The sequence below is a fragment of the Gossypium hirsutum genome, chromosome A03 (assembly GCF_007990345.1).
Source record: "Gossypium hirsutum isolate 1008001.06 chromosome A03, Gossypium_hirsutum_v2.1, whole genome shotgun sequence".
In the NCBI taxonomy this organism is placed as follows: domain Eukaryota; kingdom Viridiplantae; phylum Streptophyta; class Magnoliopsida; order Malvales; family Malvaceae; genus Gossypium; species Gossypium hirsutum.
In genome coordinates, this window is record NC_053426.1 from 15866251 (window position 1) to 15881132 (window position 14882).

Consider the following 14882-nt stretch of genomic DNA (forward strand, 5'->3'; position numbering starts at 1 on the left):
CTTGTGGCAGACATTCGGCTCGATGAAGCAGATGATATATTTTTCATTTACTTCTTATGATGTAAATATAATTTATATCAATAAAATATTATATATTTTTGTTGCAACTCACAATTTTATTTTTTAAATTCTAATTTATATGGTACGAAATTCTTCATATATAATATTTTATATGAAACATGTAACGGCCCCAAAGTTAGTGGTGTTAGAAAACACGATTTCAAGATTCCATTTTCATAAACTGGATCCATGAATATTTTTATTCAATATTTAAGAAGTTATATAGTAGGTGAATTGAATTTTGGATAGGTAATTTTATCGAATTAGTGATTAATTAAGGTATAGGGACTAAATTGTAAAAATGCTAAAAGTTCAATCACTAGAGAAATTTTAATGGGAACTTAAATTAGGGCTTAAAGTGGAAAATTTTCCACTATATGAATGTTAGTAGACGGTGGCAAATGATGTTAAACATTAAAAAGGTTAGTTTGGTAATTTAATAATTAGTTATAAAATGAAAGACAAATAAAAATAAAACCAAAGGTGGATGGATAGAGACCATTCATCTCTTCATTCATGCAAATTGAAATTAACAAGTTGGCGAGGAGGAAGAATCGACCTTAGGGTCTTAAAATTCAAAGCTTCAAGTGGTTAGTTCAATTTAGTCATTTCCTTGTAATTTTTATGTTTTTCAAAATCCCGAGAGCTCAATATAGCTGACCTATGTGATATTTTTCAGAATTTTTAAAGTTTTAGAATGATGCCATGGATGAATCTTTGAAGTTTTAGGTATTAGATTTTTAGAATTTAAGCTTGGGAGTGAAAATGACTAAATTGCAAAGTTAAATTGTAGTTGTGTACAACAGGGACTAAAATGTATAAATTTCAAAATTGGTGGTAAAAATGAGAAATAGGAGGTATACAAAGGACTATAGTGGAATAGGTTTAAAAATTTGGGTTCTGAATTGAAATTATGTTAGTCTCGGTTTTAGAGACTAAATTGAATAAATGTCAAAATATGTAAGACTTTACGATTGATTGTAAATTTAGTTGGAAAAATAATGTTGTGCATTTTCGTATTCATGTTCGTAGCTAAAGTCGATGCAGGAGCATAAAAAAGAACGGGAAAAGCGAAAATAGGTAACGAATAGTTTGAATTTCTGTAAGGATTGAATTATTACTGATATGTTTGTGGAAAATGTTAGAATACTACTTATTTTGAATCGATTGTCTTTATGTTTAAATAAATTATCTTTATGTTTAAATCGATTGTCTTTCTGTTTAAATCAATTCATTATTGTTTAAATCTATTCTTTGTTATTTAACCTAATTCACACCTTATCATAAATGTCTGCATGTTTTTTGTTACTTGTTTTTTGATAGAAATGTTTAGATGAATTGAAATAACTCATTTTGAGTTGAATGTGATTGAGGTGCCTTGAAGCATATTGGTTAGAAATGGGATTGGATTATGTCTTTAAATGTGATTTTGGTGCACTTGTAATAAGTTTAATAATTGGTTGTTGCATGTATATGGCCTAGATAAAAGTTGGGTTAAGGTAACTTGATTGTAAAGGTTTATTTTTGTGCATATGGGATAACACACGACCATGTGTCACACATGGGCATGTGACACGGCCATGTGCTCTTTTGTAATTGGAAGGTTTCAGGTTAGCATGGTTTTAGTTTGTTACATGGTTTAAGGACACGAATGTAGGGAGTAAATCATCAGTTCTTCTATACCCTATATTATAGTCAACATTTGCATTGGATTTCCAACCATATAGGTTGATGGCATACTGGTATAAGTAATTTTTCCCTAGGACATCAAACCACCGAAGTTGAAATCGAACGTATTGACTGAATGTCGTGCCCAGGTGTCAAGGTTCGAGTTACACTCATACCTCGACTGATAATGGCCTTCGAAGTTGAAATCAGTGTCTGAAACTGACGAATGTCTTCCTATTGATGATTTAGGGACATTACAAAGGGAGTTTTGTAACAAAGCAGTGAACCACCGTACAACCGTGTTGTAGGACTTCCTATTTTTGCTTCGGTTCTTACATTAGCCACAACATTGGTCGAAAATTGACCAGCTTCATCAACCTCGACAAACTCGACATATAACTCCATTTTAGCATTTCCGCTTGAGCAGTGCGAATCTATGACCGCCTCCAGCTCCAACTCACCTTTAACATCAAATAGCTTATATTTAAAGGGGTCCACTGATGTCAAATATCTACATTTCAAACTTGAAATTCTTCCCTAACTTGAGCCCCCGACTTTCCTCCTGATTTTAGGTTGTAGCTTACGTAATTGATTGGTACGGTTGAAAGTCAATTCCACGAACTGGGCTCTTACAAATACGAACCTGACGTCTGTATTGAAAATTTGACCGTCATAATAAATTACAGATTTCACTTGTCGACTCATTTCATTTTTAAAAATAATTAAATATTTAAAACAAAAAATCTTCATATAGTTATCCAAAGAAATGCAGACGACACTCGCAATGCAACTATTAAAAATAAGAACGGATTTGCTTATGTCTAAGTACTGAATAATACGGTAGTTTAATAGCAAAAAAGAACAAAAAGAGAGGGAAGGCGTGCTTCAAAACACATTTTCATCGAATAATTATAATGAAAGGGTCTTCTATGCTTGAAAATATGTTTCAGCATAATCAATTTCAACATACGTGTGCTTGAAAGAGTCTTCAGTATGCTTGAAAATGTAGTGGTAGACAGAAAGCTCGCCCAGATGAACTCGCTTTCTATCTACCATCATTCAAAGCCTGCCAAAGTGCCTTGATCCTTGGAATCTTAGGTAAGATCTAAGGCACATCATTCAAATATTCAATGAAAACGCCTCTTCTATGACGTGTTTTCAACCATAAGTTAATTTTTTCCTTTTCAATATCACCCCTCCCCCGCGTCTATAAAAAAAGAGCTCTCCTTTCATACTCCATTATCTCTAAAACCATCATCTCGCTCGGCTATCATCCCTCCACTTTACAATATTTCTCTCTCTCAGTTTTCTTCCCTACTTTAGTGGTCAAAATTTTCATCATGATATTTATTCCTATTTGAGGTATTCTTGAGTCGTCGGTGATGCGATATTGCTCTGAGACACACATTTCATATATCCTGTCGAGATGAGACTGTTACCTGAAAAACCTATCCTGTGAAAGTCAGGTTCCAAGGTGATGGTGTTTTATATGGTCACGGGTCGAAGTCTACTAGAGGTTTCGGTCGATGACCGTTATGAGGTCATAGGTCGAAGTATAACTGAAGAGCCACTTAACGGTTATTCTGTGGGCACGAGCTCAAACTTTTTGTACACCCTATGATTATGGCATCAATCTTATGTATGGTATATATAAGGCATCATTTGCAGGTATCCAAAAAGCTTGAACTCGTGACTGTATAACGACCGTCAATTAGCCCCTAGTTATACTCAAACCCTTGACCGCATAACGACCGCTGACTAGGACCTCCACTTAGATTTTGACCTATAATTGTATCAAGTATTGTCACATTGAAACCTGACTTCCATAAGATGAGTTTCTTAAGTAATGGCCCTATCCTGACATGACATATGAAGTGTATGTGTTTTGAGATACGTTCTTACATCCCTAGTCTTTCAAATCTACCTATAAACTTTCACGGTTTCACTCTCAAAACCTTAAACCAAATAAAAACCCTAATTTTTAAACAAAAAAATCTAACCCTAATACCAACCTTAACCCTAAAAAATCATAAAAAATTGGTGGCTGAGGAGAGTGTGTGCAAGCGCATCTAGCTAGGCGCGCTTTCACACACTGTCTTCAAAATCGAACTATTTTTTTAAATCATAAAAAAAGACCTATTTAATCAATTAAAAAACTACATATATTGCGTATTTAACCGATATACGAAATAGGAAGAATAAATAAACACGTAGTGTTAAGATAAAATCAATTATGTTAAACAAGCTAATAGAAAAAGAAAATAATTTTTTAAGTCTCGAGGCTAATTTAAAATTTAATAGATAATTTAGGAACATCTCAACCTCACTTAATACCAAATAATTACGTGTCTTTTTTTCTTTTATTTCATTTGAAATTTCCTTTCTTCCAATAATTCACAAGTAAAAAGAGAAGAAAGGACAGCAAATCATATTTATAGATTTGTTTAGTTCCAAAACGAGGTCAGTGGGGTCCCACATTCAGACAGATATCCTTTGGTTACATATAAACACACAACACAGAATCACAACCACCTACCCAAGCAGTTAAAGTGTTAAACTCAGACAAGAGAGAGAGAGAGAGAAAGGGCCAATACAGGATCATGAAAGAGATTCAGGGTGAAGAAGCATCCCAGACACAGCCAAATTCAGACAATGGGTAGGAAAGTGGGATGGGAAAAAGGGTTTTAACTCTTGCTTCTTCTTTTTTTCCACTTTTGGATTTACTCTTTGATTATCATTTACTGATGAATGAATAAATAAATAGTATCTCCTCCTGCTGGTTTCCTTTTCAATTGAAGTGCCGCATGTTGGGTTCTTTAATGTTTGTGAATGAACCTCATCACCATCCAAACAGCTTAGCTTCTGGGGGTGTTTTCATTCTTGGAGTTAATAGTTTTAACAATGTCACATAAGAGACCCCAAGAAGATAGTACTAAGGGTCGACCCTCAGAAGCCTTTACTCCTGATCAGGATAAACGGAGAAGGGTTCCTACATTGAGAAAGTACACGCCTTTCATTTCTTACATTAATTTCATTCTTCTTTTTTTCCTTATTGATGCATAATTTGGGGTTTTCTTGTTAGGTATAATTAAGTTTAAATGAGTGAATATTTGTACTGAGTTTATTTCTTAGTAAAGTTGTTGGCTGATATTGTAACCAATTAAAAGAACTGAATTAGGCATTTGGTTGAACCTCACTTACACCTATCCATGTGTTGTGATGAATTGGTAATATAATCCATCTAATATTATGCATTATTTTTATAGTGTTTCTTCTGGTTGCTAATCTGTTTGTAAACGATGGTAGTGTGGTTCAGGAGGTGATGAAGTTGCAATCAGTCCAGCATTTGCTGGAGCCAGTTTTGGAGCCATTAATTCGTAGGGTGGTATGTTTCTTTCCTTAATCATGTTATTTCAAAAGTGCTCCTACATTATTTATCATTTTCCAGCATAGAACAGGCGTAGATTTTTATTTACATGGTAAAAGAGAGTATTAGTGAGCTTGCCTTTCTCAAGAGTTGAAATCATAAATTACCGTGTCCTATGCTTAATGAGGTTTAGTTTAGCAGTTATTATAGTCCACGCTACTTGGACACGGGAGTAAAAAATTTTGGATACGGTTACACATACAGCGGTGACATTGGCATGTTGCAGTTTTTTCCTTAAGGCTTTCTTTATAATTGGAAGGCCTAAACTTATTACCCAACAATGGGGAATTAAGCCAAAGTAATCAGTCCTTAAGGGAGCACATCAAATGGGCCTATATATAAATGTTGGATGTCACTGATAGTATATCACCTACCAGGTATTGTACTCTACCTTTTGGGAACTAAGTGACATGGAAGAATAAAAGAACAGACAGTGGTGGCAAGATCAAGTGCAGGGGCAGAGATTAGGGTTATGACCCAAGGCATTTGTGAACTCTTGCGGATAAAGATCATCTTGGATGATCTTAAGGTTAAATGGAATGAGTCAATGAGGTTGTATTGTGACAAGTTGGCTATTAGTATCACCCACAATCCAGTTCAACATGATAGAGCCAAACATATTGAAATAGACGGACACTTTATAAGGAGAAGTTGAGAATGGAGAATCTCATTGATCCTTACATCTCCACTTAGTGTCGATTAGTTTTAGTTTGCAGGTTTAACTATATTATTGAAAGTATGTTTTCAGTCTAATGATCATAGCTTAGCCATTAACCCCATAAAGATTTGTTGGATCATATGCACCTTTGTGTTTAGCAACAAAATTGGTTGTCTTCATGTGTCTTGGGAACATATTTCCTCGACTTAGCTGTCTTTTTCTCTAGTTATTTCACTTAAGCTTTGAGATCAGATAGGAAGCATGATAACACAAAACTGAAGGTGTAAACTGAATTAATAGAAAACAGACAGTTGGCCTTTCTAAAATAATTAAAACTCTTGATACTCGATTCTATGTATGTCATACAGATGTGTCTTGTATGCTTTTCAGTTCAACACATTCTCTTGGCATCTTCACTCAACCTTTCTGTGAATGTTATATCAATGCTATTTTGCTTCACTGGATGGACATGCTGCCAAATATTGTTGTGTTTTTCATTGTCTTTTTCTAATGCCGATGCTATTGTGCCTGACATCTAATTTCAAAGTTATTCTTGGAAAAGCGAGCAAAAACTTGTATTCTTATCTATTAGTGGCAGGCTCCCTTATATTTTGGTAGTTCTTTATCATATGTTTATTAATTATGTTATGTTCCTTAGGTCAAAGAGGAAGTTGAAGTGGCTCTTAGAAAGCATTTGAACAATATGAAAAGGTACGAATTCAATTAAAAGAAGGGAAAAAAATTCTCCAGAAAGTTGGGTTAGCTTCATAGTATACTAACCACGAGATTCTGCTCTTTTTTTAAAGGAATGGAGGGAAGGATGTAAATTCTACATCAAGAAGCTTACAACTCCAATTCTTAAATAATCTCTCTCTTCCCGTGTTCACTGGAACTCGAATTGAAGCAGAAGAATGTTCTGCCATTAAGGTGGCCATAGTCGATTCTCTTACTGGACAAATAGTTTCCTCTGGCCTTGAGTCTTCTGCCAAAGTAGAAGTTGTGGTTCTTGAGGGAGATTTTGATGGTGATGAGAGGGACAATTGGACACTTGAAGAGTTTAAGAATAACATTGTAAGAGAGAGAGAAGGAAAGAAACCTCTTCTTGCCGGAGACGCATTTCTAACTCTTACCGGGGGAATTGGATTAGTGGGTGAAATTTCGTTCTCGGATAATTCAAGCTGGACGAGAAGCCGTCGATTCAGACTTGGTGCCAGAGTTGTTGATGGCTCAGATGGAACTAGAGTAAGGGAAGCAAAGACGGAATCCTTCATTGTCAGGGATCATCGTGGTGAATGTAAGTACTTATTTATTAGTACCTATATTATATAGCACATGAAATAGAAATTTTCAGGCTACGAAATCAGATGCTTGTCACTTTGAGTAGTGTTCTGCAGTCGTCTATTATTGATGATATCAAGCTGTTGAAAAAATTCTAATATCGTTTTCCTTCTTTCTCCACTTTTAATCTATTATTAAATTGCAAATATCAAAATACTCTTCAGGATTCCAATCACAACAAGAAAAATAGAAGTTACATTGCTCTCTTTTTTCTTTCGTTTCGGCTTCTGAATTTGTATATGCATTGACATGGTTGTTTTAAAGCCATTATGAGGAGAAAGAAGATACAACTCTTTTTCAACTTTCAGTTTCTGGTTGCAGTATACAAGAAGCACCATCCTCCATCTCTTTCTGATGAAGTGTGGAGATTAGAGAAAATTGGCAAAGATGGGGCTTTCCATAAGCGCTTGAGTCGGGAAAATATCAACTGTGTAAAGGATTTCTTGACCATGCTCTTCATAGATCCTCCAAGGTTGCGCCATGTAAGACTTTGACTGCTCTTTCTTTTTGCATGCTGCTTAGAATTTTTATGGAAGGTTCCTGTTTAGCCAGGTTTCATGTTGACTATTCATCGACATTTAGGATTTTGACGATGTTAAAATACTAATAGCAGGAATATTTGTTTATGCAGATCCTCGGCACAGGTATGTCTGCTAAGATGTGGGAAGTCACGGTGGAGCATGCTCGAACATGTGTGCTTGATAAGAGGATGCACTTGTACTGCCCTCCTGGTTCTCAACAAAAATCTGGTGTGGTCTTCAACATTGTTGGACAAGTGATGGGTCTACTTTCGGAATGCCAATATAATACAATTGATAAGCTGTCTGAAACTGAGAAGGTACACTTACTCTTATCTGATTTTGTCTATCTATTTTTATTTATTTACTTTACTTTTATCATTAGGAGCTTCTGATTATCTGCTCCACCATCAGATTGAAGCCCAAAACTTGGTAATTTCTGCATTGCAACAATGGGAAGAAGTTGTTTCATTCGATGATGAAGCCTCACTGACAAGCTCAGTCAAGAGGGAGATTTCTAATGGTACCAAGTATTTGGCTTCTCAAAAGATAGGTGGATTTGATTATGCACAACCAAGTGCTTCTTCTCCAGATATCATTTCAACCATCTATTCAGTCGGGGGCTTGAGCGGCTTAGACGATTATGCGCTGCATGGATATGACCAAGCATTGAGTTATCCTGGCCAAGTCACTAATTCCCTGATCTGTGACACAGATATTACTCAGACTTTCTGTGATGAAGATCACCTTCGGTATTTCGATAGTGATCTTCAACCCCAGAGCCTTGGTTTGGAATCACAAGCGGATCTACAAACTGCGGTTGAGGGATTCCTTTTGCAGCGTACTGTTGCCGTTCAAGCGCAGAGGAGATGGACCAAGGTTTTCAGTGTGCTGAAATGGTTCTCCATTAAAAGAAGAGTTAAAGAAAAATTCCGAGGTCTTCAGATATAGCCATGGGTTGCCGTATTTTTACGGATTCCTTTGTTTTTGTGGATTTCAGAAAATGCAACCCCGTAATATCATATTAAATTGCGATGTCTGTGTGTGTCTATACAGAGAGAGGGGCTTTACAGAATTAGGCTGATTTTTTGTTGTAAAAGTATGGTTGCGTCGGTGGAGACATCAATATAAGAAAAATAACTCTAACACGACAAGATACTAAAAAAAACATTACAATACTTTAAACATTAAAAATATAAAATATATGATAATGGATGCTACACGAAGATCAGGTCTATTGCATGCCTGCCTTCATGAGCATTCACCAGCAGCAGATTTGAATAGTACCAGAAGCTGATGCCATTGAAATAACACCTTACCAAGCCACCATACAAATTGTAGATCTAGAAACATACACCAACTAAACCAAAAACTGAGACTATGCGTCACATGTTTGCAGTCCATTTTTGAGCAAGCTATTTGGAAGTTATGTTTGGTTTATTGTACCTTCCATCGAAGATAAGAGGATCTAAGTGTCAACAGAGATCTCGGTATCAAGCTGAGAGAATTTGTGGAAAAATGCCTTGAAATGCTCGTATGAATGCTTCACATCATCAACAGCACACATTTCTCGTATGCTATGCATTGATAATTGTGGAGCACCGACATCTACTGTACAGATCCCCACACCGCTAGCTAAGATAGGACTAATGGTTGAACCACAAGGCATATCGTTCCGAACCACGAAATCCTGCATGTATAGAATTTACTCCCTACAGTTCATGCATTGTAGATCTAGAAACATACACCAACTAAACCAAAAATCAGTTCATGCATTAAACCACTTGTTATAACAGAAGCATTTCCTCTCTACTGTCTTCAGATAGAACATGATGCCAGAACATTTCTGCCTTGAATCACAAGTAAAAATTTCAGTGATGATGCTTCAACTCTTCATTTTTCCAAGTACCGGGTACCCACATCCAATGCATATCCAAACACGGGTATGGTGATACGAGACTCTAAGGACCCTCCAAATACATAGAAATCTTTGGGTAGGGGAGATGAACATAGCTGTATCGGACTCATACTTATGTCTGGCACTCACAACTAAGTCCGAGAAACATAGATTTTGAGGACTGAATAAATTTCTTATTTTCAGCAAAAGCTCATCTCCCATTACACTCAGTTTTATTTAAAGAAGTATGATGGTTATTACTGATTCAGTTCCAAGGGATCAAATGCTCTTCGTTGTTTTTTTTATTTTTTATTTTGGCCAAAGAGATCAAAAGCTCTTTAAGTTAAAAATCACATGAAATAAAGTTTTCTTTATCATTAAAGTTAGTACATCAAATAATTCATAGCCACTCTATGGTTAAGATAAGGATGGAACTGACCTGGATAGGAAGGTTATGCTTCACAGCTATTTCCCGAAATATGAAAGATGTGACTGCATTGGTCGCATATCGTTGGTTTGCATTGTGTTTGATAACAAGACCCCTGTGCAACTTAGGTTGATGGCTTTCCTCATGTTTGTCCTGTACATAACACCATATTACCGCAATGCAAGAAAATAAATTATCTGGAAATGCGAGTTATGATTTGTTAGCCAACAACATACCATGTAATTTGGGTGAAGGGCATGTGCCATGTCAGCCGAAACAAGGAAACTTCTCTGGATAGCTTTTGCTAGCATCTGAAAAGAAACAATGTCAATCTATATGCTCAGATATGTGCTAACTGCTCTCAAATTTTGTTAGCCAACAACATACCATGTAATTTGGGTGAAGGGCATGTGCCATGTCAGCTGAAACAAGGAAACTTCTCTGGATAGCTTTTGCTAGCATCTGAAAAGAAACAATGTCAATCTATATGCTCAGATATGTGCTAACTGCTCTCAAATTGGAAAATCTGGTATGGAATGATGAATGTTACTCCAGTTCACATGACTAACTTTTCACCTTATCTTTCACCTAATAGGAATCAGAAAAGGTAACTGAATAAAGGTGGATATAGAAAATACAGGTGGAGGATTAGTAAACACCTTAGAAGCAGAGGTGAAAGAATAAGTTATTCGTGACAGAGCATCTAACATTGCAAGAGATCCCGCTCCTTCTGCTGAATTAGATCCAACCTCCTCATGATCAAACAATGCCACCATTCTAACACCACTCTCATTTTCAAGGTCGTTGTCGGAGGATGTAGCATCAATTAATGCCTGTAATGAAATTACATCATGAAAAAGGGATGAAGCAAACAATATGCATACCATTATCAGGTTTAATATAACACGGTTCCAAATATTCCTCATTTGGAACGAAAAACAGAAAACCAGATCTACATATTACAAGAGTCAATAAACTCAAACATAAACCTATAATTTTGCTAACAGCAGCAAAAAGCTATTCATACCTTCAGAGAGCAAAACGACATGCAAAGATTGTCAAGCCTTCCGGAAAGATAAATTCCTTTGCAGCATTGGCTACTATACTTGGTTGGGTATCACATGCTTGCAACTCAAAATCACATATTTGATCTGGTTGACATCTGAGCTTATTTGCAATCATCTAGATACAAAAAAAGTAATAAATTTATTATTATTTTTAAAAGAGCTCTGATATGTAGCTTACTGCACTTGATAAAACCCGGGATTAAAAATTATCAAACCTGTAACAGGAATGCATGATGTCTTGATTTGTTTGTTGTCTTTTCAGCCAAACCGTTTTCAGCAAACTCTTTATTGAGCTCCACCTGTGAAAAGCGGTTGAACAGATTGAAAAGAGAACAAAGAAAAGCAATTATTCATCCAGCAGAAATGCAGAAAAAATGATGTTCTAGTCAGTCATGAACTCATTTAAATAAGCTTGAAATTAAACTACGTAATCTATAACGGGAAAGAGAAATATCATGAATTGCCAAAGCTGATGAAATAGTTTGTTAGATGTGAATCATATGGTTCATTTATCAATATATCATTCAACACTGGCATTCCTAAAGTGGCTTTGGTTCCAGTAACAATATGAATGGATCACTAATGTGCAATATAGTCATATGATATTTTATATTATTAGTTTCTAGTCACGAAGCAGCAGATAACAAAGAAGCAACTATCGAAACACCAAATGCAGAAGTAAAAGGCCTTTACCTATTTCACTGGAATAAAGTTTTAAACCGTTGTAGTATGGTTGACACAGGTCTACAATAATAAACGAAGTCAGGATATGGAAATGATGAACAACTAAAATCAGAAATATAGCATGCAATAAAACACGGATAAAAAATTACCTTAACTGATGTTGCCAGGACAGGTAAAAGATGACTCTGTGTGTTGACCTTGAATCCATCATTAACACCCCTACTCACAAGACATGCAATAACAAAGTAATTTCTATCTAAAATACTAACAGAGATAGTAAGAAATCAAACTCCTCAAAGAGTAAAGTTAATTAAATCCCACAAAGCAGTTATTTACAGCAATTACAAGCATATAGCACTTTGGGAATTCATCTAGGAAGCCTACCTGTCTAAGTGACTTGCCAGGGTAGGGACACGCATTATAGGCTCTTCAATTCTAACTAGCCGATGTGAATAGGAAACAGAACCACCCTTCTCCTCTCTTATCATCGCCCTTCCTGCAACTGTCAAGTCGCGATCAAACCATGTATGCCACAAACCACCTCCATACGTTTGCACACCCACCTCCAGATAACCGGCTCTTTTTACCTAATCAATCCCACAAGTCATTTTTTCTTCAATCATAAATTATTGGGTAAACATTTTTTTACCTCGGAAACAGGCTTCAATTTTAGACAAGGGCTATCAGTATGCGCACCGACTATATGGAATCCATTTCCAACAACATATTTAAGCATACAAAATATTAGTGGATAAAAAACTAAAACATCATCTAATCACAATAAAGACATAAACTTTCAATCTTTTTATATAGTAATTGACAACAACAAAAATCCCCGATCCCTAGTCAGACCACAGTTCTTTTCAAGTCCATATTAGCAAAAATAAAAGAGAGTAAATTTACTTCCATTTTTACCTTAAATTTTCTTGCCAAACAAATAAAATTACAAAAATAAACAAACAAGTCCTATTTGTTTCTTAAGAAAGCAAAAAAACCATACTTTTTACCAATAGCAAAAGCAACAATGGTTGAATGATTCCTGGTCAAGAAGTATCTTTTCCCGGCTTCTAATTTCCAATCCTCTCTCTCTACTACTTGTTCATACCCAACCTTTTGCAAACGTTTCTTGGCCTCATCTGTGAATAAATAAATAAATAAAAACACAGCAAAAAGATTCAATAAAACCCAAGAGAAAAATGAATACACAAAGAATATAACAGTAAATTACTTAGATTGAACGGACTTGAATAAGTTAAACTTCCACCAAATCGAAAATGGAGAAGAAAAGGATTACCAACTGCGTGGAAAGCAGTAGGAGAAGCGTTTAAGAAGTCGATGAAATCAGACACAACGGAGCACACTTCAGTGTCTGCCATGCCTCTTCGTTCCTTCTATTCGATCTTAAACTTAGCTTTAGACTTTTGTTTGGTTACTTCAGACTTTTCAGCGTTTCCAGTGTAAAAGTTTGTTTCTGGATTTCATGCATCAAAATTTTCTAATTCTCAGATATCCAATATTTGGGCCAAGACCCAAATTCAAATATGGAACTGATATTACTTAAAACTTAAAGGCTGTATTTAGACAACACCTAATTGCTAAATTATACTTTTATAATTACAAATAATTGTAATTCTCTAGGCGTGTTTAATTATATCGTAATTTTTTATATCATATTTGGTAATACAAATTATAGTTACGAGTTATATAATTTATAATTTTAAAATTATTAATTATTATAAAAAAATTATTAGTATAATAAAAATGATTCCTAAACAAGTATCAAAAATTAAAACCAAATCAACATATGTATTATGTTAGTCTAAAAAGGTAGTTGATAATACGAGGTATTGGGTTATTCCTTTTATTTTTTAATATTTAACATTTGCTCCTTATTGTCATCTCTTGGTCTTTAACCGAGTTTATCATCATCTGAATTTGAATTACATCATTAAAATTATTAAAATTTCCTTCTTCTATGTACTCTGAAGTATAGATCAACTCAATTCCACCTATGATTTTAAGCTATCAAATATGCAACATGCTAATACGATTGAACTTTATTTTTTATGCTATTCTAAGGTGATGTTAATATGAAAAATATTTTTTTTAGAAAAACAAATATCTTCTCAACCACATTTCAAAGCTTAAGTATCTCAAATTAAAGAGTTCGAGAGTTGTTTATAGTGCTTGTGTTTGACACCATTCTCTCAAATGGTATCATACCTCACGATATCATCGACCTTATAATTTTTGGGTTCAAAGTCTGAATAATCTGTAGCTTTAATTATAAAAAAACTTACATAAACTTAATTTGGAGAAAATTTATCCTAGGATATATCATTTTTCTATAATAAGTAAATATATATAATTTAAAAAATATATAATCTTTATAAGAAAATGTTTGATGAATTATCAAAAACTTTTATAACAATTCTTCTAAATAATATAATTTTTTTTTATCATAACTTCATAAAGTTATTTTTTTATATATAATTTATGATAAAAAAAACTATAATATTTTTATAATATATAGAATGGATATATAAATAAGTTATGTCTAAATTTAACCATAAATTTTTATAAATAAATATATTATAATACTTTTATAATAAATAAAATTTTTTACCATAACTTTAGAATTTTTTTGGGAATTAAATAATTTTTTTGTTATAACTTTATAAAATACACAAACTATTTTTATAATATAACTTTTTAGAATTTATAATATAAGAAATTTTTTGTCATAACCATCCCTAACACCCATATGTTTTTATACTTATAATATAATTTTTATAACTTTTATAATGATTTTTTAGAATTGGTCAATTCTCACACCTTAAAAATTGGAAAGTATTATTGAGGTGCTCCAATCACACTTAATTCAATGGGATCCACCAATTACAATAGTTATTTAAACATGTCATCCTTGCACAATTGCTTGCACCTAAATCCAATTATTGTGTGACTTTCCAAAAACTATCTTAATTTTTTTATAATTGTAAATTTAACCCTTAACAATTTATCTCTTTTACATGAAAAAGTTAATTGGATCGTGAAAATTTTAATGGAACTAATATGACAACTTGTGTAGTCGTGTACTTCATAAAATCTCAAAAAGTAATTAAAGATTCAATAAAT

The 14882-nt window shown here is 34.1% G+C and overlaps 3 protein-coding genes across 5 annotated transcripts; 1 reads left to right on the top strand and 2 right to left on the bottom strand.

Annotated features, from left to right (window-relative positions):
- Window positions 1-4248: 4248 nt before the first annotated feature.
- LOC107886258 (calmodulin-binding protein 60 A) lies at window positions 4249-8817 on the top strand. Of its 3 annotated transcripts, none has more exons than XM_016810144.2 (7): window positions 4249-4384; window positions 5035-5113; window positions 6472-6524; window positions 6620-7107; window positions 7473-7633; window positions 7783-7989; window positions 8084-8817. In XM_016810144.2, exons 1-7 carry the CDS (start codon window positions 4329-4331, stop codon window positions 8618-8620), a joined length of 1581 nt encoding a protein of 526 aa, XP_016665633.1. In that variant the 5' UTR covers window positions 4249-4328; the 3' UTR covers window positions 8621-8817. The 3 variants fall into 3 exon arrangements, with proteins under 3 accessions (XP_016665633.1, XP_016665632.1, XP_040964983.1); XM_016810143.2 differs by having other exon boundaries at window positions 4261-4730; XM_041109049.1 differs by having other exon boundaries at window positions 4264-4730; window positions 8055-8817.
- Window positions 8818-8845: 28 nt separating this feature from the next.
- On the bottom strand, window positions 8846-13251 carry LOC107886259 (probable aspartyl aminopeptidase). The gene is given in 13 exon segments (XM_016810145.2): window positions 8846-9359; window positions 10006-10146; window positions 10230-10304; window positions 10381-10455; window positions 10653-10826; window positions 11021-11064; window positions 11067-11175; window positions 11276-11359; window positions 11754-11804; window positions 11894-11963; window positions 12129-12331; window positions 12745-12880; window positions 13039-13251. Coding segments are annotated over 7 exon segments (840 nt in total). The 5' UTR covers window positions 11276-11359; window positions 11754-11804; window positions 11894-11963; window positions 12129-12331; window positions 12745-12880; window positions 13039-13251; the 3' UTR covers window positions 8846-9137.
- Window positions 11270-13120, bottom strand: LOC107887600 (probable aspartyl aminopeptidase). The gene is made up of 6 exons (XM_016811848.1): window positions 13039-13120; window positions 12752-12880; window positions 12394-12443; window positions 12129-12331; window positions 11894-11963; window positions 11270-11359 (listed from the first exon to the last, which is right to left on the bottom strand). Exons 1-6 carry the CDS (start codon window positions 13118-13120, stop codon window positions 11270-11272), a joined length of 624 nt encoding a protein of 207 aa, XP_016667337.1.
- Window positions 13252-14882: the final 1631 nt, after the last annotated feature.